The sequence below is a fragment of the Camelus ferus genome, chromosome 34, assembly GCF_009834535.1.
Source record: "Camelus ferus isolate YT-003-E chromosome 34, BCGSAC_Cfer_1.0, whole genome shotgun sequence".
NCBI lineage: Eukaryota > Metazoa > Chordata > Mammalia > Artiodactyla > Camelidae > Camelus > Camelus ferus.
Genome location: NC_045729.1, coordinates 14,669,990 through 14,693,159, shown reverse-complemented (window position 1 = coordinate 14,693,159; position 23,170 = coordinate 14,669,990). Strand labels below are relative to the sequence as shown.

Below are 23,170 nucleotides of genomic sequence, written 5' to 3'. Positions count from 1 at the left end.
CTGATCACCTGCGTGCCACCAGTCCCCTCAACGAAGACGACTCCAGAGACGCAGAGCAGCAAGCCCAGCACGCCTCCTGCCGGGTGCAGCCCTGAGCTGGTGCCAAGAAGAACCCCCTTCCCTAAGGTCTCAGCTCGAACGCCCGCGCCTATCACACAGCACAGCTCCACCTGGATGTTTGGCTGTGCACTTGCTATTCAGTGAATGGGGCGAGGAAAAAAGATGAAGCACATGCTGAGGTCGGAAAACATACTTCAGTTATACATCCTTTCCTTTTAAGGGTAAAAATTTTATTTTTGAGGAACTTCAGACTGCACATTTTCAAAGAGAGTCACATCAGAAAGCAAAATGTTACCCTCCCCTCATCCTAGAAATAAATAAGAAGGGCATAAAATTTCTTTTTAAATCACGACACTTGGAAGTTTAGCACCAGCATCCAAAATGAACAAAAAAGGAAAAAAAGCATTTACTATATATTTCAGATTTCTTTGGTTGGGGGGGGGGGTCTCCCCATGTGGTATTAATAATTCCTCTTTCAATTCATATTACCAAAACAGTAAAAACCAGAAAAAATAATAATAAACCGAGTGGTTGCTGAAAGCGGGGAGGTCACTCTCTTGCTCTGTGCAGGCATTCCCAGGGTCTCAGCTTGCTGGAGACACCGGCTGACGCTTTCCTTGTGTAGCTGTTTGTCTTGTCAAGAACAATAGTAAACATTCTAATGTCCACATCTTGGTTACTAGTCTTCCACTTTATTGCTTGGACGTTTCTTTGGTGTTGGTAAGGTCGTGGTCTGTTTTTTGCTTAGTCTTATTTTCTGAATGGTCATTAATTTCTTAGGTCACCTGGAAAAAATTCAAATCGAAATTATAAAGAGTGGCACGATGACCGAGAGTTAAAGCATAAAAAGGCAAAAAATACAAAACAATTATGTAATTCAAAAAGCAGTATTTCAAAAGCTCTAAACAAAATCTACATGTGTATCTTTTATAGATTTGCAAACTAAAACATTAATTTAATGGAAACCTTTAAATATTTTTAAAAACCAGAACAGTCAGGACATAATAGTAAAAATTCTGTACAATTATATAAAAGAAAATTACCATCATGAAGCCTTTTCAAATAAATGACACTATAGCATTGATGATTCTTCATAAGCATTTTAATGGCTGTACAGTATCTCCTCATATGGATATACCACAATATTAACCCCTTCTCCAATATTAAGACTATAAATAGTAGAAATATGTTTCCTGTATTTTGGATCATTTATTTCCTTAGAGAAAATACCTGGAAATAATGTTACTAAATAAAAGGTTATGACCAAATAACTGAAACATAATTCTGTCAGTAAATGCAAGCAAGTCTGAATATGGAATTTATTTCTATGATAAGCTTTCCATGCTACCCAGAGATAAAACAGAATATTCTCAGCATAGCAAATGGTCACCAGTGAAAGGCTAATTTAAATCCCAAATCTCTGCGTATAAAAGCAGACGGCATTTATAAAGTAGAAACTTACGGGGAGGGTATAGCTCAAGTGGTAGAGCGCACGACTAGCATGCACGAGGTCTCTGGGTTCAATCCCCAGCGCCTCCTCTAAAAATAAATAAATAAATCTAATTACCTCCCTCCCACTAAATAAATAATTAATAAAAATTTTTTAAAGTAGAAACTTAATAATGATCGCAAAACTTTATGAAATCTTAATTTTTGGAAAAATAACACTGAGACTATGAACTTTACAACATCTCTTTTAACTAACAGCTAATTCTTTATTTACTTAATGGAAAGGGCAACAATTAAGAAACAGTGAAAAATTAAAGTCTCAGGACTTACTGGATGAAAAAACTAGAATGAAGCCAACTATGGCTTCTAAATTCTTTTAAGACTGGCTCCATAACTGAGTCAGTCTTTCTAGTATATGTCTACCTGTATAAATGCAATTTCCAAGATCTTTAACAAGAAGATAGAAAAAAGCAGGAAGCAACAATGAACAAAATCAAGCTGGCTTTTACGGAGCGGCCATCCTTCCCCACACCCTGCTTAAGTACATCGTATGCGGCACCGCACTAGATCCGTGCAGCGACCGCAGTGGGCAAGTCTGGCGAGCAACCTCATCCTACGGGCAGCATACATTCCTGAGGCCGAGGATGAAGCAACTGCCGGCGACCACTCAGGACACGAGCAGATCCTGCACTGCACACGTAAACCCGGCTCTCACGCGCCACATGCAGTGTCTCAAAATAAATGGTGGTGGCTATCAAAGGGAAAGGGGAAGGGAAAACCACTCTGGTTTATTCTACAGATCACAGTCCTGTTCCTCAAATGAGGCCTTTAAATGGTCAAACTGGCCACTAGGTGTCACAAAGGTAAAACTTTTCAAAAGTTTTCTTAATTGGTATTAATAGTTAACAACTGTCTATCTAGAAAAAAGAAGTTGACTCTCCTTAACCCTGTCTGCGTGTTTATGCCCCTAAAACTTAGCAAAAGCAGGTCAGTCTCAGGGAGGCTGACCGCCAACACCACCACCGAAACCGCTCTTTCTCCAGAATCCTGATGGAGACGAGAGGTTGGCCCAGATGCATCTCAGAACCAGTGTCGGCCGGTCGGCGCAACTGTCGAGAAGGCAGCGCTGTGTGAAAGGCACAGCGCTCCTACCTGCAGGTGGTGAGGTGCCTGGGGAGCCTGCTGTCACTCAGCACTGCTCTGCTCGGTGGCCGGAGCGGGGTTCTCAGATGGCGCGTCGCCTGCCTTGGTCTAAAACACACAACAAAACCACAACCCAGAAACAAATCAATTCAGATGGAGGTGGAAGGTCCAAGGCTAAAATCTCAAAAGTTGGAATCTTCCTGCCTGTGAAGGTAAAGCACTGTGCAAAATCTTAACGATGCTAAAGTATGCGTCAAAAATTAGAACCAGAGAAAAATGGCCTCTAAATGGCGATGAAGCCCCACTACTCCCCTGAACAAAAAGCTGTAAAAAATTATACAGTTGCTTTCAACACATGCTGAGAGGTTGAGAGGCTCTCTGTAAATGCTGTCTTTTGTCCAGAGAGCCCTGAATGCTTCAGCTCTGAGTCCCCACTAGTACAGCTAATTAGTTGAATTTAAATATTTGATTTGTGTTATGTGCAGGGCATCCCCTCCACCACATACATATACATGGATCTTAAGCAAAATGTTAACTATATATAAAAATATTATATATATTATATGTATCTGAAGTCTCAGTTTTCAGATTACAAAACCACTCTCAGAAGGGATACTGAAGTTTGACATGGTTAAGGATGCTCTGGCCGCCTCCCCTCCGGCTGGCTGGCTTCTCGCACCTCTTTGCCATCTTGTGCAGGAGCGTTGGGAGGGCGGGGGCGGTGCCGATAGTTATAGGGGCGCCGGTATCCACGGCGAGCAGACGGCTGGTTGGGACCACTGGCAGCTTGTTGATTCTCTTTATCTTCAGTCTCTCCAACAACCGGGGCGGGTCGTGGGCGAGGAGGGCCCCTGGAGCAGGGAACACGAGAGAACAGAGGACACGTGCAATGGGATGGGGTCCTTGAGAACATGAGGTTTTATTCTCAAAGGTTACTAAGTCAAGGGATTGGGACTCACTGCTAGAATTAGACACAGACTAATGCGGCAAAGGGAACAAGGTGTAAAAAAAACTGCTTTTCCATTATTTTCCCCCTTCACCCGGACACCTGTTTGTGGTGAACAAACGTATGCTGAACACAGCAAGGTCCTGGCAGGCCCTCTGGCAGGCACTGAGGATGGGAAGATTAAGAAAGAAAATGGCCTGGTCTCTGCCCTCCGAGGACCGTGTGTCGGGGAGACTCAGGGGGCTGAACATGGGGAGAAAACTAGCATCACTCACTTTGCGCCAAAGCCTGTGCTGGGATGCTTTCGTGTTAAATATTTAATTCAATTTCAGCGCTAATTCTGTGAGTTAAGATTTGTAGAGAGAAAACCAGGAAGTTTAGAGAGGATAAGTATTTGGCTGAAATATACTGGATTACTGCTTTTATAGGTCAAAAAAGGTCAAATATCACTTCCCCAGGTCCCACAGCTCGGGACTCACAGAGCTGGGATTCGTGTATGCTACCGTCTTTTTTCTGTTTTCATTAAGACATTTCTATGAAGCCTCTTCTATTTGCAAAATCCTAATAAATCATTAGAAGGATTACATCTAAAACTGAAATGAATCTTACGAGAAAAAAAGACGCAGAGTGGTACAAATCCTCTCCCAGAACCATACACTCACTCTCCTCTCAATAGACCCTCGCTGCCAAACCCTGAGGTGGTATGAATGAAGCTCTATTTTTTTTACTTACATCAAGGGTAGGGTGAGGAAACAGGAAGGCTTATATAATATAAAAAGCTTAAAAGAACTTAGGGAGTCTAGCCCAATTCAGTCGTCACAAGGGATAAAGCAGAAATAAAATAACACTCCCTTACTAACACTAAGATCACTGGTAGTAACAATAAGCAATATTTACTGAGGGCTTTCTAGACCAGGCACCGTACTGATTATCGTAAATGCCTTAGTGCATTGAACCCTATTGACAACTGTAGAATATTGCTTATAAACCTGGGGACTAAGTCTAAGAGGATTCTAGAAACTTGCCTAAGTAATTGTAGGGTGGGAATTTAAATACAGACCAAATTTCATCTGTATCCTGATTTAGACATCTGTATCCTGTATTAGACTGCCTCGGCTATCAGAGTATTCAGTGTCCCAAATACTCCCTGGCACTCAATTCTTCCTCCGTTTGTAGCACTACCCATCAATTAATTTCTGTTTGTCTCATTAAGTATAAGAAAAATTAAGCATTAATTTATATCATGTGAAACAAATAATGCTTTTGGTTATATCATGTGAAACAAATAATGCTTCTCTAATTGTTAAGTAGGGGGAAACGTCACACAGCCATCTAAAATAAAACACCCCAGAGTCCAACCCCAAACCTGGACGTAAGGTCAAAGCAGCCACATCTTCAGTCACATAGTAGACCCACAAAGCTGACCCACAACTTCCATCTCCATCCCACTGTCACTCCCAAGTCCTTCAGCCAGTCGCCGTCAGTAGGAAACACATACCTACGGAACCTCGGGCGGTAAGTCGGATTCCGATGGACTGGTCCCTGAAGTTGTGCTCCGTCTGGGACTCCATCCTTTATCTCCCCAATCTCACCAGCCTAGAAGGGGGCAAGGAGAGTGTTACACTACAGGACAGAAGAGATTCGGCACACAGCTGCGTTCAGAATTTTTCTTTTAAAGGAAAAAAATAGAAGGTTTCATCACAAAGCTGGGAACCCTCAATTCGAACAGGGAGCTACGCACTGATTGGGTCTTTGTGAAAGACAGGATTGAAGGAAAGATTCTTTCCCACTGGGCAGTATTTTGCCTGATCCCAGTGCACCTAATTCTATTTTAAAATATTAAACACTTTGAAGTGTTCCATTCATCTCTTGAAAGAGAACCTCTATTCTAAAAGGACAAGGAATGACATTCTCACTGGAGCAATGAGCATCTCTTCAATCTTTTCCAACTCAGGCCCACCGATCCTGCAGACAGGGTGTCCCCTCAACAGGGTGACGCCTTCTCCACTCAGAGGTTCTCCCACGCCTCCAAACCACAACTTCACCAGATTTCTTCCTTTCACTATTTTTTCCCTTTTATCTGTTTCATTCTTTACTTAAGTAAAACATTTAAAAAAAAATAAAATAAAACGTACTTCCTTGAGAAATTTATTTTAAGCTGGGGGGGTAAAATTAATTCACTGCAGAACTTCCAAGAGAAGAAAGAACGAAAAAACTAACAAAAAATCCAAACAGCAATCTCTCAAATTCTTACAATACAGCCACATCTCAACCTTTTTTTTTCCCCTCAAAATGAATATTCCTTCCTTCTCCGTACTTCACCAAGAAAAGAGAAGCAATCAGAGAAGAATTTCCATGTTAACTATCAAATCTACCAACTTGCCGGCCTTTGTTTTCCTTCTCTCATGACACTGATTAAGCGGTCCACGCTCAAAGCCAAAGCCGACCACCTCTCTCGCCTACCTGAGCCTTCAGCTCCGCCCCCTTCACTGGACATTGGTTCCCTTCTCCCCGCCATCATCTCCATCCAGGCATAGAAATGAGCTGAAATAGCACCCATCTTCTCCAGCTTTTTTCTTTAAATAATCACAAACTTACAGGAGACTTGGAAGTATAGGATCTAGTCCTCAGACCCCATTCAGGCTTGCCACTTGTCCCCAAAATGCCCTTCACAGCAACGAGACTCATGGAGAACCACACCTTGGACTAAGCTGTCTCTCCACCTGGAACAGTCCTTCGGTCTCCACCTGGCTTTCGTGACCTTGGCACTTTTAAAGGCTACAAGGCCAGTTTATTTGTAAAATACCCCTCAGTTCTGGTTGTTTGGTGTTTCCTCGTGGTTTAGTTTATGCACCTTTGGAAGGGAAGCCACAAGAGTGGCACTGAGTCCCTCTCACTGCGCCCTGTCCCACGGCGCCTGGTTTCACTTCCCACCATTACGGACAACACTGACCTTGAGATGGAGTTAAGGCTCCTTGCTGTGAGTTTCCTCCTTCCCCCCCTTTGTAATTTATGCAGATTTTGTGAAGAAGTACGTTCAAAGTCTGTAAATATCTCATTTCCCCTCAAATTCAGTATCTGTATTTCTTTCTCTCTGCAAAGATCGCATGGTTCTCTGTTTTATTCCACGAGAGAAAGTCTGTTACTCTCATTACTGGCCGGTGGGAGCCCATTCACGCTGGCTCGGGCCCCTCTGACCCGGCTCCAGCACTCTCTGAGCACTTCCGTGCTTCCTGGCACAACAAGATGTTCCAGGCTCATATTGTGCTTTCTCTGGCCTGGCTCTGAAATCAGCTGTTTCTCCAGAGGAGCTTCTTTTTATTGGGGAATGGTATCTATAAATGAAAAACTGGAGGCCAGGCATGCTTAATGCTATTAAGGTGTCATTGACTTCACGCCATTTTGGGAGACAGAAAATAAGGAGCACACAACACACACACAAACACACACACACTGCACAAACACCTGAGTTATACGCATATAAATGGATGGGTGTGTGTGTGTGTGTGTGTGTGTGTGTGTGTGGCATATTTGATCTGGCCATCTAATGGCTTCAGAAGTAAGCTGTTGGTGAGGGAAAGGGTAAGGGAGACCAGGAGTGAATTCATTCAATGTAAAAACAAAATCAAATCAAACAGAACCCTCGCCCTGACCCACACCCTCCCCCAGCCCCTGCCCCATCTCCCTGAGCTCCCTCACAGACATACACGTTAAACCACTTCTCCCACCACAGAAACCTCCTCAAAGGGGAAATGTGATACCCCTTCCTCCTCAGTATGCTGCCTCCTTCCGGCTCTTCCTTGAATTCATTCTAATCAGACTTCTGTCCTCACCACACCACTAACCTCCAAGTACCAAAGCCACACATCAAGTCTCAGCCTCACTCCCTCCACTGACCCACAGCACTTAATACAGCACCCACTCCCTTCTGGAAGTACGTTCCCCTGCCCACTCCCTTTCTCGAGTCCTCTGCTAGACTCCTCCCCTCCCAAATCCAATCCTGAAACGTCGGGGTGCCCCAGACCTCAGTCCCGGGCTCTGTTTCACTTGTTCGACAGTGCCTCTCACCTGCACCATGCCCCTGGGTGTGTTTTGATGACTCCACAAGTGGCTCACAGCCTGGTCTCCCCCACTTGGGGCTCCCCTCGGCCCTTGCCCTTGTACGTGCCCTTCCCTCTGCCTCTCATGCCCTTCCAGCATGTGAGTGCCTCACTCCATCGCTCCTTTTAGGTCTCGCCCCAAATCCAACCCCAGGACTTTGTCAGCCACCTTATCTGAAACCACACCTTCTTAGCCAAGCCACTTTCTACCTCTCGACTGTTTTATTTTTCTGCCCACTTAGTATCTCCGCTCGGAGGCAACACTGCCTGTGTGAAGATGGCCTCCAGATGACTCCTGCCTCTCCCCTTAAACCCGATCTCTCGTCACAAAGGCTTCCTTCACTCCTCACACCACACACTCACTCCATCAGAAAGGCTGTCACTTCTGTGTTTGAAACGCTTCCTAAATCTGACCTTATCACACCTCCACTGTGGCGGCTCTAATCCACGCCACGGTTGTCTCTCCACAGGGAAATCCTTAGAGCGGGTCGGCCGACTCCTCCTGCCGACTCCTCCAACAGTCCAATGAGTTCTCAATTACGTTACCTGCCTTAGCAGGTCAGTAGTTCTTTTCGTGGTCTGCCGGGCTCACTTCAGCTGCTCTAGGATGTCACCTTCACCTCACCTCCTAGCCCTCTCCTCTTCACTCCTACCATCCCAGCACACGAGCTGCCCTTTGGTTCTCAGAACGAGCAAAGCTGCTGCTTCTTCGGGAACTTTGATTCACACACACACACACACACACACACAAACAGCAATTAAACATACAAAGGATGAGGGGTCACCAGAATACTAGACTGGGAAGAGACTGAAACACACAGAGTAAGTTTAAATCAAGCTCTGCCCCTTTTTGCCCATGTGACCTTAGGTAAAAGTGGCTACTTTTTTTTAACTGCTCAAACCTTTTCATCTGTAACGACGACAAAAATACAGAAACCACTGCCAACTTCCTAAAGCTGCAGGGAAAGCTGAAGAAGAACTGATGTCAAACATCTGTCCTTGGTGGATGCCAAACGACGTTGCTCCCTTTCCTCCGTCAGATAATCCTTCTCTCAAAGACTACAAATATTTCAACTATGAAATGGGTAAGAATTTAAACCTAAGTTAAAACAACTGAGTGCAATGATCAGAAAAAACAGACATTTTCAAAATCAGTTTTCACCCTGCCTCTGGAAATGATGCCCTGCACGGCACTCAACACTCCCTGCGCTCTGAACCTTCAACCCCTCACGTGAGATACACTGCATTTCCAACAGTTTGGAAAAGAATCATCATATTCTCAAAAAAGTACAGCACATACGTATACGCGAAACAGCAAGGATTATTTCAGGAAGGCACTACTAACGCCCTAAAAATAAATGTGTATTACATCTCCCTGACTCCTCCTGCCCCCACTTCCTAGAAGCCTGGAGTCTGCCCTAAAGAAACCCACTACGCCTCAGGCACCCAGTCTCTCCATGTATGCAGGGCTCCTGTTATTTTTAGCACATTTGTCAGGGACAGCTGCAGAGGAGAAGGGCAGAAAGCAAGAAGCAGCGCGGAAGGAACACAGCCGTGCATGGCAGGCCAGGAGAAGGGGAGCAGAGCACAGACTGAACACAATGTTCAGTCAAAACACTTGGTGGAAAAACAAAAAACAGAAACCAAGGACATTAAGAGGAAAAAGCTGTGGCCAGTAGTAAAGAAAGCGACGTCCTATCCCAAGATGTCCAGGTTTCCTGGGAACTGCGAAATTGGTAAAAGGCTTGTTAATGGCAGGTCAAGCTCACAACAGCTCTATCAATAATTTGCAGTGAAAAAAGAGAAATCAATCAATAATCAATCCTATGTTAGCTTCTCTTAAAAATCGATACTCTCTCATCTCAATTAAGGCCTTTATAGCTGTTATCTCTCCTGGGGGCCTCATGCCAGCCTCTGCCTTTGATTTGCTCATCACAACCCCACGGAGGAGGCAATTATCCCCATTTAAAGGATGGACAAGTGACTCTCAGAAGCTCACAGGTAATAAGCAGCAGAGACAAGATTCACATCCAGGCCTGCCTGGCTTCAGAGCTGAGCTCTGACACACACTGTCTGTCTCCACTGCATGTCTTTTATTCTTCCACAAGCTAGAAGCCATGCCCTACCCACCGGCGTCCCCAGTGACAGGCAAGGCTCCTGGGGTCACACCTTTAGAAGTGTTACTGGAATGATCATTCTGCAAAAGCAGACTGGAGGCCTTGCCCCCGCTCTGGGAGCATTGGGAAGCCACAAGCAAGGTTTTATTTCCGGCAGCTGGTGTTGGAGGAGGAGGAGGAAGAGGATGCAGAGGAAGGATGGAGGGGTGAGGACTGCTGAAGAGAGGTCCCAGGTGCAATGTTACCTGCATTCTGCTGGGATGGGGAAAGGCCCGGGAGCGGCGGTCAGAGGTCTGTCCCACGTGGTAAGGCGGGAACCGCCGCCGGTACTGAGGGCGATACTGGGGGCGGCGCAGCTGACTCCGGGCGCCAGGGAACTGCCCGTCAGTGGCAGGGGGGTCAAATCCTTCACTGCTGCCGCTCCCTTCCTCCTCCTCCTCCCCAGCGTACTAGCGAAGCAAAGAAACAGAGGTTCAGAAGGAGTTTCAGCAAGGAAAGAACCAAAGAATACCATTTAGGGTGAATATCACCGAAAGAAAAACAATTTCCCCCAAAGGAACAATTCTACTATACAGGCAAAAATGCATTTAACCCAGATTATCAGGTGACTTCCTGGGATAAACGATTTTAAGATTAAAGTAGATCTGTGCAGATAAAATACCAAGAAGCAGAAAAGCAAGTGCCATCACTCTGTAACGCATTTGGTAAGCATCCAATAATTACAATCGGTGAGTTATCAGTTGATCAACCACCCAAAAAACATCTACAAGGTTTATAATATTTACCTCCACCAAATGTGTCTCCATCAACATTTGCCATCCACTGGGGCAAAGTCAAGGGAAATATATTTCTTGGCGGCTGGTGCTACCAACAGGTTAGTCCAAAGTGGTTTGCTTCCTGGAGCAGTTCTCAAAGTGTGGACAGGGTCTCTGAAACCCTTCCCAAGGCGTTATCATAGTGCTAGTAAGGTACTGTCTGTCTGCCCCTTCCCCTCTCTGAGTGTTGAGGGGGTGGTGTTGCCCAGAAGCTAGAGTGACTCGTGGTCTCTCGGCAGCCCGAATGCAGAAGGGCTGTGGGAACCCAGCTATCTTCTACTAAACCAGACATCAGAGATTTGCAAAATATAAAGCAACACCACTCTTCTCACTCAATTTAAAAATCTGGTTTTCATTAAAAAAAAAAAAGTTACTTATATTTATATGTAAGGAGTTTATTTTAAATAAATTAAATGTTTTAAATTTCTGCCTTAATTTCTAATGCATTAAATATTAAGATATAAAACCACACAAATAAAAGCTCTGGGATCCCATATTTAAGCACAAATGGGTCCAAAAACCAAAAGGTTTGAGAACCACTGACTTACGTCATGGTTCTCCTTGTATGTTTAGGAATAGTTTTAACTGCACTTTAACAGATAGTAGTAAGTAATAGATACAGACAGTTTCTAAATATAGTCCTTATTAACAAAGCAAATTATTGACTCATTTTATATTTTTTCCTATATTTAAACTACCATATCACATACTAATGTTTTATATAAAAAAATATGTTAGCAAACAGCTAAACACCCCTCAAAGAAATTTTTACTTTGATTCTTACTTTAAAGAGGAATTGCAACGACACAGGCAGGCTTAAGGGAAGTAACTGATTTTTTTAAATGAAAAAAAATAAAATGCCTGCTTTTGAGGGTGAGGCCATTTACGGTTCAGAACCCTCCAGAGCCAAGCCCACATGGGCAACTAAACTCCCAAAGAGGAAAAACTTCGATTTTAGCCTCAACTGGTCTAATTTCAGAAAAACCAGGCCCTTCTACACTTTCTGAAACTGGTATCCGATACAGTCCCCAACGACGTAAAGACACGTCAGCACAGAAAACGCCGACCAAACTATCCAAGTGAGACTCAGTAAAGCGCTTTCTCTGTAGGTTTTTCTGTGTCTTTTGAGCTGCGTAGAGCCAAACCCTTCATCAGGAGTTCCACTTTACAGAGCAAGAGTAATGGCACCACCACTGCCAAGCAGGCTCTTGACAGACACTCAACAAGCCGCTGGGACTTAGAGGCATCAGAGCAGGAAATCTTCCCTTATGTTTACATTCAGAATTTTGCCAATTTTATTTCTAAGTATTTTTCACCTGCATGACTTTAGAAATTTCCAGCTGAGGAGGAAAGTCTTTAAAGAGAAAATTGGCACTAAAGGTTTTCTACCACTTTTACATCTAAATTAGCCTAGAAATCAAAAAAAAACTAAAACTTGAGCTCCGTGAATCTGGTGAACTTGAGTTAGCAGTAAACTCTATGGTAGTGCAATCTTACCACCCCCTACACAGCTTATTATTAAAAATTAAATACAAAAAGCAAAACATAGGTAAGAAAAATATATAAAGAGAAAAACAATATGCCATGAGGCATCTGACAAAAACCAATGTGGGCTGCATTCGAAGATGGCAGAATAAAGAGAGGAAGCACTCAGGGCAACAGAGATACGAAGCTATCAATGTGTAGAGATAAATCATTCGCAGTCTGCAAATACTTTCTTCTGGTGAGATTTTTTCAAAAGTATTCCTTGGATAATATACATAGCCCCAGTCCTGGGCTTACAAAGTGTCCTCAGTTTTATTCTATAGCACGAACCTCAGGTACTAATTCTAGAAATGTCCAGAAATGACTCAAATCTAACAGGTTCCCCGTGACCACAGATGAATGGGATTCTTCTGGGTGCCTTGAGAATGCTTTAAACTGAGCCTCCTCAGAAAACTCTGGCCAGACAAGGTTGTAAACCCTTCCACCTGGATTGGTACCAATCTAAAGAACTAAAAATCTGGAGAACCACTTATTGCCTCTTTGCTTTGAAATAATGGGAAATGCTATGCTAAATAAAACAGCCACAAAACTGAGGCAAATTACTGACTATTTCTATGGCCCACACTGTTTATTGCTTATTCCTCAGCTATTCCCCCTTCCTCTTTGCCAACCAAAGGCTGATTTTCTTAGAAGTTAACGGTACCAGCGCCAAGGGATGAACAACAGGTTTAAGCCAATCACAGAAATCCCATTCCTCGGTCCCAGTGAGTGACTAGGTTCCAGCCAGACAAGAGAGCCACATGAAGAGAAAGCCTTTTGGACAACCTTGGCACAGCCCACCTTAATTAAGCCTTCTTGTTACGGGATAATTATATGTCTGCTACTTGCAGCCAAATAACACAGAAACTGATACAACTTCTGAATGGTGAGTTTCCACTAGGACCAGTGGCTACAGATCAATTCTGGACACTAAAAATTTCCCATCAAAAAAAAAAAAAAATCATTGTGTCTCCAGGAGAAGATACAGCATTTTTCTGCTCCAAGTATCTACACTTAATTTTAGCTGTGAAGACATCTTCAGTCAACATTAGGCTGGGGGACCACGTACATTGCGGGGCGGCCCCCGGCGGCGGCCGTAGTAGCCACGGCGGTACCGGCGCCGGTCCGCAGCGTAGCGGCTCCCTTCCACGGGCACTCCATCCGGGCCGGTCACGTTGGCTGCTTCTGCCCCCTGAGAAAGAAAACAGAGGCGGCCTCAAAATTAAAAAGAAGCCAACCTAACTACCAACAAAGCCCCCGTAGACCGCCAGAGTTACAGACTGCCAGAATGTACCAGAAACTCTGATCATGACCTCAAAAACACATCCACGTTTTCCAGGGTTAGCAAAATGCTTGCTGTCCTGATTTAAATGTACACAGCTGGTATGCTTCCACAGCCTGAACCGTGCCTTCTTGTTTGGTTCAAGAGCAGGACTCGCCTCTTTAAAGAACAAACTGGTAAATATAAGGAAACTGTAAGTGCAGAAACGCTAGACTGGGAAGAATACTCCTCAGGAAAATAACTGAGATACTGTTATCTTCCTAGAGAAGGTTGCAGCCCACGTGTTACTCTCCGAGGTACTAAGAGAATCCACTGGTGGGCTTCCATGGCTCTGTCCAGCATCAAGTTATCATGAGGGAAACTTCTCCCATCTCAGCAGCAGCAGGAATGAAGGGTCCTTGACTGAGCTTCCACATACATATGGTCTCCACAAATGTGGTCACTCTTTAAACCTTCTTCTTATCCTTGAAACAGACTTGGCATTCTTATTCTCATATGGACAAATGGATCAAATGGTTCAAAAATATAATTCGGACAAAGGAGATTCAAAAGAGTGTATTACACACTCTACATCAATTTGTATAACCTTAAATTCTGAAAATACACAGAGGTAAAATTAACCTAGCAGAACAAAATTTTAAGAGCTGGATGGGACATCAGAGATCACTATCGGCCAGCATTTGCTGGTAAATGATTTCAAATTCCATGAGATTTGCAAGATACCTGGGGGATCACATTGGTAAAGAAGTCATTTAAATTTCTGTATTAGATGAAACAAAGTGTTTTTCTTTTAAAATAGAAAATAGTTTGAGAGCTGCTAAGAACATGGGCTGTGGAGTGGTGCGTATGTGAAAAGAGCGCACAGGAGGTGACTAACCATTCACTCAGCTTGTAACTCAGCTGAGACGGCTGGTAATCTGCCAAGGCAGCTCCACCATAGACAGTTTTAAAATGTTTTTGTCCCTCTTTAACATCATTTTACTGACCTCTATAATAGACCGCTGATTGAACACAAAGATTAAAGGACACTGCTAATATTGGAATTAAATATGTAACAGCATAAAAAAAAATTCTGCAGATGCACATCAAGATGATCCATTGGCCCCTTGGGTTGTTCTTCATCTGAACACAGTTGTCATACAGGCCACAGGCGCCTCTGGCTTTCCAAAAGCCAAGCCAAAGAGAAAACACAATGATTATATTTGATTTGAATCTTCTTTTACTGTGACTAAAACACTATTTACTGTGTATTATTTGGGCAGAAGAGCTTGCAAATCACAGCCTAAAATCTTTAGTCTTAGAAAAAGAAATCTTTGGCACCAAAGCAGCTTTTATCTATTTTAACACTATAAAACCATTTAATTTTAATCTATACTTGAATATACACTTGGTGCCAAAATAAAATATGCCATGTTAAATCTTGAGAAATTAGCTTTTCCTTCCATAATGAAATAGGGTTCATCATTTATTAAAATAGAAATTAAATGTCCTTTTATATTATATCAAACAATGCATACGATGCCATTCAATAATCAGAAATGTTTTTACTTGAGTCCCTTCTTTCTGTCATTCAAAAACTCCAAAGCACTGTCAATTCATTAAGGGCTGAGAGACCATTTACTCTGCGAGAAGGCCGTACCAGCACCCTGGGCACCTAACCACCGCCTCCTCTCACCTTCTCTCCTTCGACCACATCAAACTCTACAGTTTCTCCATCTCCTACACTGCGCAGGTATTTCCGTGGGTTATTCTTCTTGATGGCGGTCTGTCAAGAGGATAGAAAATTCCAGATTAAGTATATGCCCAAACTGGCCACAGATTTCATCACCTTCAAGTTTCCCAGTTATACTGAAGAAACTGTTGCTCTAATATTACTTTTTAAAATTATTCTCCCAACAAACCTGGATCTCCAAAACCACAACAAAAACAAATCAAAAAAGCACTATAAACCTACGTTCCACATTACTTTCCTGATTCATGCTATCCTTCAAAATCCATCTTGATAGGTGGATTAACCAGTGCGCAGTCACAGCCTGACACCTGGCTGCGATGCTGGGTAGATTACTTCCCCCGCACTACTAAGTGTCTAAGATTCACACTTTATCTTCATGAGGGGAGGGCGGGGAGGATGCTTTCATGAAATCTTACACGCAGAAACACACAAATACATTCTAGGGCAGAGATTTCATAGATGAGAGAAACTGCTAACCTCAAAAGAAGTTTTAAAAATGTCAAGGGGATAAATATTTCTGATAAAATATACAAAATTACCTCAACATTAACATTAACTTTAACATTACAATCTTCCCCCTCCCATGTTATGGCTGAGGGAACCATCCGGAGGCTAGTAAGTGATTTATCTGAGATCACAAAAGACAGCCTGGGGAAGACAGCGGGGAGGAGGAGGGAAGGGGGGGCATGTATACCCCTGTGCTCTTATCTATATGCTAGTTACTCAAAATTTTCCCATCTCACCATTCACATGTCACCTCATCCCTACACAGTCCCTGATAACACACTGAAAAGTTAATGAAAATGCTCTCCTGCACTGAACACCTGCACCTAAATATCTGCTTGTGAAACCGGCCCGTTTTTTTCAATCAGTGGAAGGAAGAGAATGATTCCTGCAAATAAAATTTTCCATTTCTTTAGCTGGTATCTCTAAATAGTTAAAGGGGCCTCTGAGTTTCTTTGGAACTAGGTCAACCTTATTTTATAAAGCGATTAGGCATGTGTAATCCAGCCCTTCCCTTACTCTGAGTAGGAGGGAGGGGAAAAAAAAAAAAAGAATGAACCAATAGGGCAGAGACCTCACCCACAGAGGAAAAAGGCAGTTCAGGACAGGATATACGCGCAGGCAGCCTGAACACTCAGCCATTCCAAAAACAGCCCCTCCCTGCCGGCTCGCTCCCTTTTTCCTGTCAAACTGGGCGAGCCTCGGCACACCGAGGTGACTCACTGCACAGCCTCCCTCCCGGGGCTGGAATCAGGTCACAACTCACAGGCAGATGAAGCTGGCCATGGGTACAGAGACTCCTTTCACTCCAGCCGTCCCCAAAACGCCGAGTTCTTACCCCAAAAGGCCTACTAGCCTCTAGGTGTTATAAGCAACACTTTCTTTCAGTCTGTTATGACTAAAAGTCACTGTGTCTGGACAAAATAACCTACTCCAGCGACCGAGGTACAACTGAAATGTCACTCATAGAAACCACAACGGGAGAGTCTATCCTTCCATATCACTATCTCCAGGAACCAGACTCCACCCCGGTACACACGTGGTCCTAAACAGAAGGAAACACACACACACACACAGCCAGCCAGCTGCTGGCCAGCCTGCAGGTGCTGGTACCTGCCTCTGCGTCTCCTTGTCGTTACAGACTAAGAACTACATACACGTGAGACAATTCACTGAAACCTAACACATGGAACGAACAGAGAGCACACCTACTCCTTTCAACCTATTTTGTAAAGCCAAGTCCAGCACACATAATGTCCTATTAGAACAACATCCTAGGCTAATACGGTGAAGAAAGACTGAGGTTCCTATAGCAGAGAAGCCCACGTTTTCCAGATTTTACCAATTTGCTACATTTCCTTTGAATCTAGGGGAATGTGGGCCTTTTTGCCCCGCCCACATGCTAACCCAGCCTGGTTTCAGCAGGAGTGAGGACCAGCGTGGGAATCAGGAGCTTTCTCCAGTCTTAGGTACACACACCCTAACCATCGGCTTTGCTGTGCTGCGCTATTCACTTCAAGTTCCAGCTGCTCCAACAGGGAACCCTTCACCAATGCCCGCCCAGGCCGAAGAGGACGGGTCCCAGTCAAACACTATGGAGGAACCACAAAGGCAGGAGAATAGGATGCTGACATGGAGACCCAAGGGCTTTTGCTAAAGCTTTAAAATTCAGAAAGTGGTCTGACTAGTACTTCCTTAAACTACAAAAATAAAAACTGTGTGAAAACAGTACGATGGGACAGAGGAGCTTATGTGCTAATCTTCAGAAGTGGAACTGAGCACTCTTGCCAAAAGAAAACCCCAGAAAGAGCTGGAGTAGAGCAGCAGTGTGCAGGACCTCACCTTGGGAAGGGGATGACAGCACATTACAGAAGCCCCTCCCCTCAAAGAGCAAACGTCACATTTATTCTCCCACTTACCTGATGGACAAATACATCTTCTTTGGTGTCATTTCTATTGGAAGATAAAAAGTTCACAATTAAAGATACTAGGTATGTGAACAAACGTAAAAGAACAGATGTTTTGTGAGTTTGGATTCCCAGACCTCAAAACACAACATGTTTGTTTATCCTTGAAACTTAATTCAGATGCCTCAAAGCATCCTCATTAAAAACTTCTAAACCCTCAAGATACCCACCCTACTCCAGGTGACCCCAGTGCTTCGAAACAGGCATACAGATTCAACAGCCAGAAACATCCCTTTCCTCTCAGCTCTTCCTAAATCACATGCTGTGTAACCAGAGCCCCAGATTCCCCTCCCAGCAAAGCAAAGCAAAGCAAGATGGTTAAAAGGACAGGGCACAGCTGTGAACGAGGCTCTCCTTACACTGAAACCTAAAACAGCTCCATCCTCGTCCTAATCGCCCCAACGCACCCACCAAAATATGCAAGGAAGAAACTAGAGGAATTTTTTAAAGGGGGGGGGTATGGGCAGGGGAGTAAAGAAAATGAGGATATCATGTGGAAACATTATGACACCCCCAGCAGCTCACAGTTGTGTTCTCATTCCTATATGGCTGGAAGTTACCATGGCTTCAAGAAAACACTACGGTTTCCACACAGGACTTGGACCAGACCTGGGTTACAGATCCAGCTCAATTACTCATTAGTCGTGAGACCTTAGGAAAGTTGCTTAAGCAGTCTGAGACTCCACTTCTCTGTCTGTGACACCGTGGATACCGACTCAGTCATCCCCCGGCCCTTCCCATTTCTGATTTAATCCTCCCCCCACCACCTCTTGTCTTTTCATGGCCAGACTGTGTAAAATACGTTATTAATTTATCAGTGTTTTAGAAATGTATTTAATTAATATTTTCTGATCAGCTTAGAAATGAGAATATTTACAGTGCTCAGAAATCTTAAAACTTAACACCAGCCATCAATAAAGGATGGGAAGAGACACCAACAGCAGGTGCCACAACATAAGTACACATTGAAAACACGCAGAGATACACACACCTACCGATTTATAAATCCATATCCATTTCTGACGTTGAACCATTTGACAGTGCCAAGGACTTTGGTGGCTAAAATAGGATTAAGCAGATAAATTAGTATCTGACCTACAAAGAGATACAGCTCATACCACTAAGGTCTTGATAGCATTATTTAAAGCCTAAACATACCTGAGGAAACCATTAAAAGCTTAACTCCAAAGTATATTGGGAAGGAAAATGGAGCAAGTGAAGATGTCACAGGGAAAAACTTTTCAGAAGACTAAACCTTTCTTCCCTGTTAAACTTTTCAGTAAAGTCCTAAGATCAGGAATGGGCATAAGTCTATATAACTCTGCAAGAGGCAAAATTGAGAAACACCATTCAAGGAAAAACAAAACAAAAAATGCTCTTTAAAGTTTTGTTTGTTTGTTTTGTATATTTTTTTAAATTGACGTATAGTCAGTTTACAATGTCGTGTCAATTTCTGGTGTACAGCATAATGCTTCAGTCATACATATACATACATATATTCGTTTTCCTCTTTAAAGTTTTAACACAGAAAATTTTTCTGAGCACAAAGGAAAGGTCACAATGCAAGAGACTGCAGACACACAAAGTATGTACCAATGACCTGACACATAACTTTCACACTCTCAAATAGTGGCCAAACTTTAAACAGTGAAATAGTAGCTCCTTGTTAGTAGCTAATCTACAAAGACCTGAAGAAACTTGTCTCAGTGCCAGACGGGGCCTATCAGGGAGTCAAGAGTAATAATAGAAGTGATGCGGTCTCAGCCCAGTTCTGTCCTTACCACCCTGAGACATGATGTAACAGGCCTTTTCAAAGCAGTGATGAATTTGGGATTCTGTTTCATTGTTTACCCTACTCTCCACAGCTGGTGGGAATCAAACAGCATTTTCTTAATAACATCCCTCTCTTTACCTTGATGATTGTCTGTACTTTGTGTCGTGAGTACATTTCTGCACAACACTAGATTTCAATACATTTAAGAGAAGGAATCCAAACAAACAGTATGGCCATATAACTTGTACTCGCAGATTCATATCTATTTCAGCCACTTATGATTTTAGATGACTCCTTTGAATCGACTGTGAATAGCAAATCCAGTACTTCTAGGACATGCCTATGTCTAAGCTCAGGACATGCATAAAGCAATGATCAAGACTCAGTGAAACAGGAACAATAGGGAACTTTGAAAAAGAAAAAAAAATGCTTAGCAGAGAATGGAAGTAACAATTAACATTAATCCAAGCTGCCTCTCTATGAGATACAAAGTTTTTAATTTCCAAGGATAAACAATAAGGATTCAGTTTTTAAATTCAAGACTAAAACAGTAATTAGGACTGGTTTTGCTGTGGGCGGGGTTAGTTCTGAGTTTGGTAGACTGATATGCTTGGGGAAGTATTTTAGCTCTCTTTGTAAAAAGAGGGGGAAAAAACATCTTCCTGCCTTCAGAGTCACTCTGCCCACCACTGACTGAGCAACCTCCAGACCTAATTCCAAGTAAGGAAGATCTTTCCAATGAAGAGATTAAACCCTTAAAATCTTCAGTTTTAGGCCATTCTAATAACAGCAGCAAGGCAAAGAAGAAAAAAAAATTCTGTATTTTAAATCCAAACGTACACATATGACTGTTTTTGATAAATTACATGCTTTTAAATCACACATTATTTCAAATCATATGCTTTTTGTCTCTCCTTTCATTTGCCCCACAATTAATGACCCAGAAGAACATAAGGAAAATGCAAAGCTAGGAACTCCTTTGATTCATTTTCATACAGTTAATGTCCCTAGGCACTGTCAAAGGCATGATCTTCGTTAGAAAAGCAACAGTACTCAGGAGAAAGATCAAAGTGATTTCCAAGTATCACTTCCATCTAGGCTGCAGGTTACTTTTACTCCCAGTGTAGTTTTAAAAAGTTTCCTAATTCCACAAACATTCCCAACCACTTCATAAGGCCAAATGCATCCATGCACCCTTCTTGCCTTAAAACCATAAACTCACTTCACATCCACGGAGGGGGACATGGGGGCAGAGGAAGAATGTCAAGCTTCTATGATGTTCATTAGAAGGGAAATTTTCTTTCGGGAGGTGGACTCTTTCCCCAGCCTGTGGCTAAGCACTCAAGTTCAAGACCGTTTGTAAAATCGAGAATGGGAGAATCCCAAACTGGAATTCCATTTCAGTCGCTTTGTCCCTGGCACATTTCAGGCACCCATGTGTTTGCTTGGCTAAGGAAAAGGAGATGGCAGAACACACTGGACAGAGACAGTGTTGAAATGTCAGGTAGAAGGCTGTCTGTCATTTGAAGAGCTGGAGTGACAGTGGAAAGGTCAAAGACCTCCATACTCATCACCAGGGATGTTAGAGGCTTACGAGCAGTTGGTGGTTGAGGAAGTTAATTTATCTGTTTCCTTCATCTTTAAAGATTTCTGTTTCAGCTTAAAATTTGAGAAGATTAGTCAGACCCAGAAGGATACAAGAATCAAGTGAAAAACTGCAAAATTTCTTTACAGGAAAATAAGTTATCATTAAGAATATATCTTAATACTGCTTTGGATAAGCCAAGGCTGTCTCTCTGACATTCTGCACGGAAGTGTTCCAAGAAACACTTGTTGGAAACAGTATCACAATGCAACACCGAGGAGATACAAGCAACTTTTAGTCCGGTGAACTGAGGCTGTTTCGTTTCTTAACCTACACAAGTTACATCGAACATGTTGACAGTAACTAAGTAAAATTTAGCCCTTGAAAAACATGAAAACAGGCCCCTTAAGGCAGGAAACATTAGATGGCACTTTTCTTTCTTCACATTACTCCCCCAGTTTTCTTCCTAGAAAATTGGTCAGGCAAGACTCAGAGTCATCAAACAAATCCCACCCAAAATAGTGAGAATTTCTCTAAAGCATCCTACACGCTCTCTTAACTCTCCTGTTTAAAAAAGAGTGAATGAAAAAACAAACACTCACCTTTTAGAGACCTGATTCCCCACCCACCTGCTTTATGAGCCCGTTTGGGCCTCACACAGGGCGTCACTTAAGGAGAGAACGCGCCAAAATACATGACAAAACCAACAATGACCACAGGACACCCTTTGTAATGCTCTGCCCCACCCCGGACCTGAACATCTCATCTTCCCATTTCCTTTCTTAAGTTACCAGTCCCAAGATAACGATGCTGTGAACTAACGTCATATCCACACTTCCGAGGAAGTTTTTTCAGCTGCTGCACGAAAAGCTTTCCCACAATCCAGGAAGAAGACAACGTGTAGCGATTGGTAAACACTGAACGGTTCTCTGCAGCAGCGGGCTCAGAGAGGGCGGAGGACGCGGGACCCAGAGCCAAGTTTCCCGGAGAGGATTGCAACACCTCTCTGCCGGCATGTGGCCGTCAGCAGCATGGCCTGGTTCCCGTGCCCCTGTGGGAAGGGCGTCAGGGACAGACACCTGAGCCTTCCCGGCAAGAAGCTTTTCCAACTTCCCCTCCCGGTCTCCGAGCGCCTTCCTCTCCCCCGAAAGAAATGCTCTCCCCGATCCTAAGCGAGGACCCCTAAGTTCCCGTCCGACATATGTACCTGTCCCATCCCTCCATCCACATGCATCCCAACCCTGGGTCCTTCCTCGCGACTGCCGCTCCTTCCCCCTTCGCATCCGGGCCTGCTTCGCCGCGGGAGCGTGCGACAGTGCCCGTCTCGGGGACCCAAGACCCCAGCTTGCGGGTCCTGGACCAGGAGGGCGCGCTCGGGGGGCGGGAGCGCAGGGCGTCGCGCGCTCACCTGGCAGCGCCAGCGGGACAGGCGGAGCCCGGGCACCGGCCCCTGGGACCCGACGTCCCCCGGGACGCGACGCTGTCCGCTCTCCCGTCGGGTGGGGGAGGCGGCCGGAGCTGCCCACACGTGCTCGGCGGCCGCCCGCCCCGCCCGGGGCAGCCCCCACGCTCCCGGGCCTGACTCACCGAGAACTTTCTTCTCCGCGTCTTCACTGCCGGCGGCGGCCGAAGAGGCGGGGGCCGCGGTGCCCGGGGCTGCGGGGGCCGCGTCCCCCGCTGGGTTTCCCGCGACCAGGGCGGCGGGCGCCGGGGCCGCGCCGCCGCCCGCGGGGCTCTTGGGCGCGGGGTCCTGGGGGGCCGTCGGCGGCCGCCTCCGCCGGAGCCTGCGGGAGGGTGGTGGTCGCGGTGGTGGTGGTCGCGGTGGTGGTGGTGGTGGTGGTGGTGGTGGTGGCCTCGCCCGCCTCGCTCATGCCGCCTCCTCCGCGCTCACTCGGGCACCTCGCTGGCGGTTGGTCGGCGGTTAGCGCGGCTGCTGGTCGCGGCGGCCGGGGCTCGCTCTCGGGGAGGCCGGTGCGGATCTCGCGGCGCGGGCGGCGGAGGCGGCTCGAGCTCTCGGGCTGCGCGCTCGCTCTTGGGCTCCTCGCTCGATCTTACTGCCCCAAAAATGGCCCCGCACAAGTTTTTCTAGGCGGCGCACCGGCCCGGGAGGGAAGAGGGTGGGGAGAGTTGGCTCCGGAGTTGGGCATCGACTTCATTAGCATTTAAAGGCAC

General features: G+C 44.7%; 1 protein-coding gene across 1 annotated transcript; it reads right to left on the bottom strand.

The window, feature by feature from the left end:
• Nucleotides 1-268: 268 nt before the first annotated feature.
• YBX3 (Y-box binding protein 3) lies at nt 269-23,084 on the bottom strand. Its single transcript, XM_032473223.1, is given in 11 exon segments — nt 269-845; nt 2,662-2,760; nt 3,332-3,503; nt 5,097-5,194; nt 10,061-10,264; nt 13,224-13,346; nt 15,112-15,201; nt 17,592-17,625; nt 18,635-18,698; nt 22,586-22,760; nt 22,762-23,084. Coding segments are annotated over 10 exon segments (1,134 nt in total). The 5' UTR covers nt 22,870-23,084; the 3' UTR covers nt 269-845; nt 2,662-2,694.
• Nucleotides 23,085-23,170: the final 86 nt, after the last annotated feature.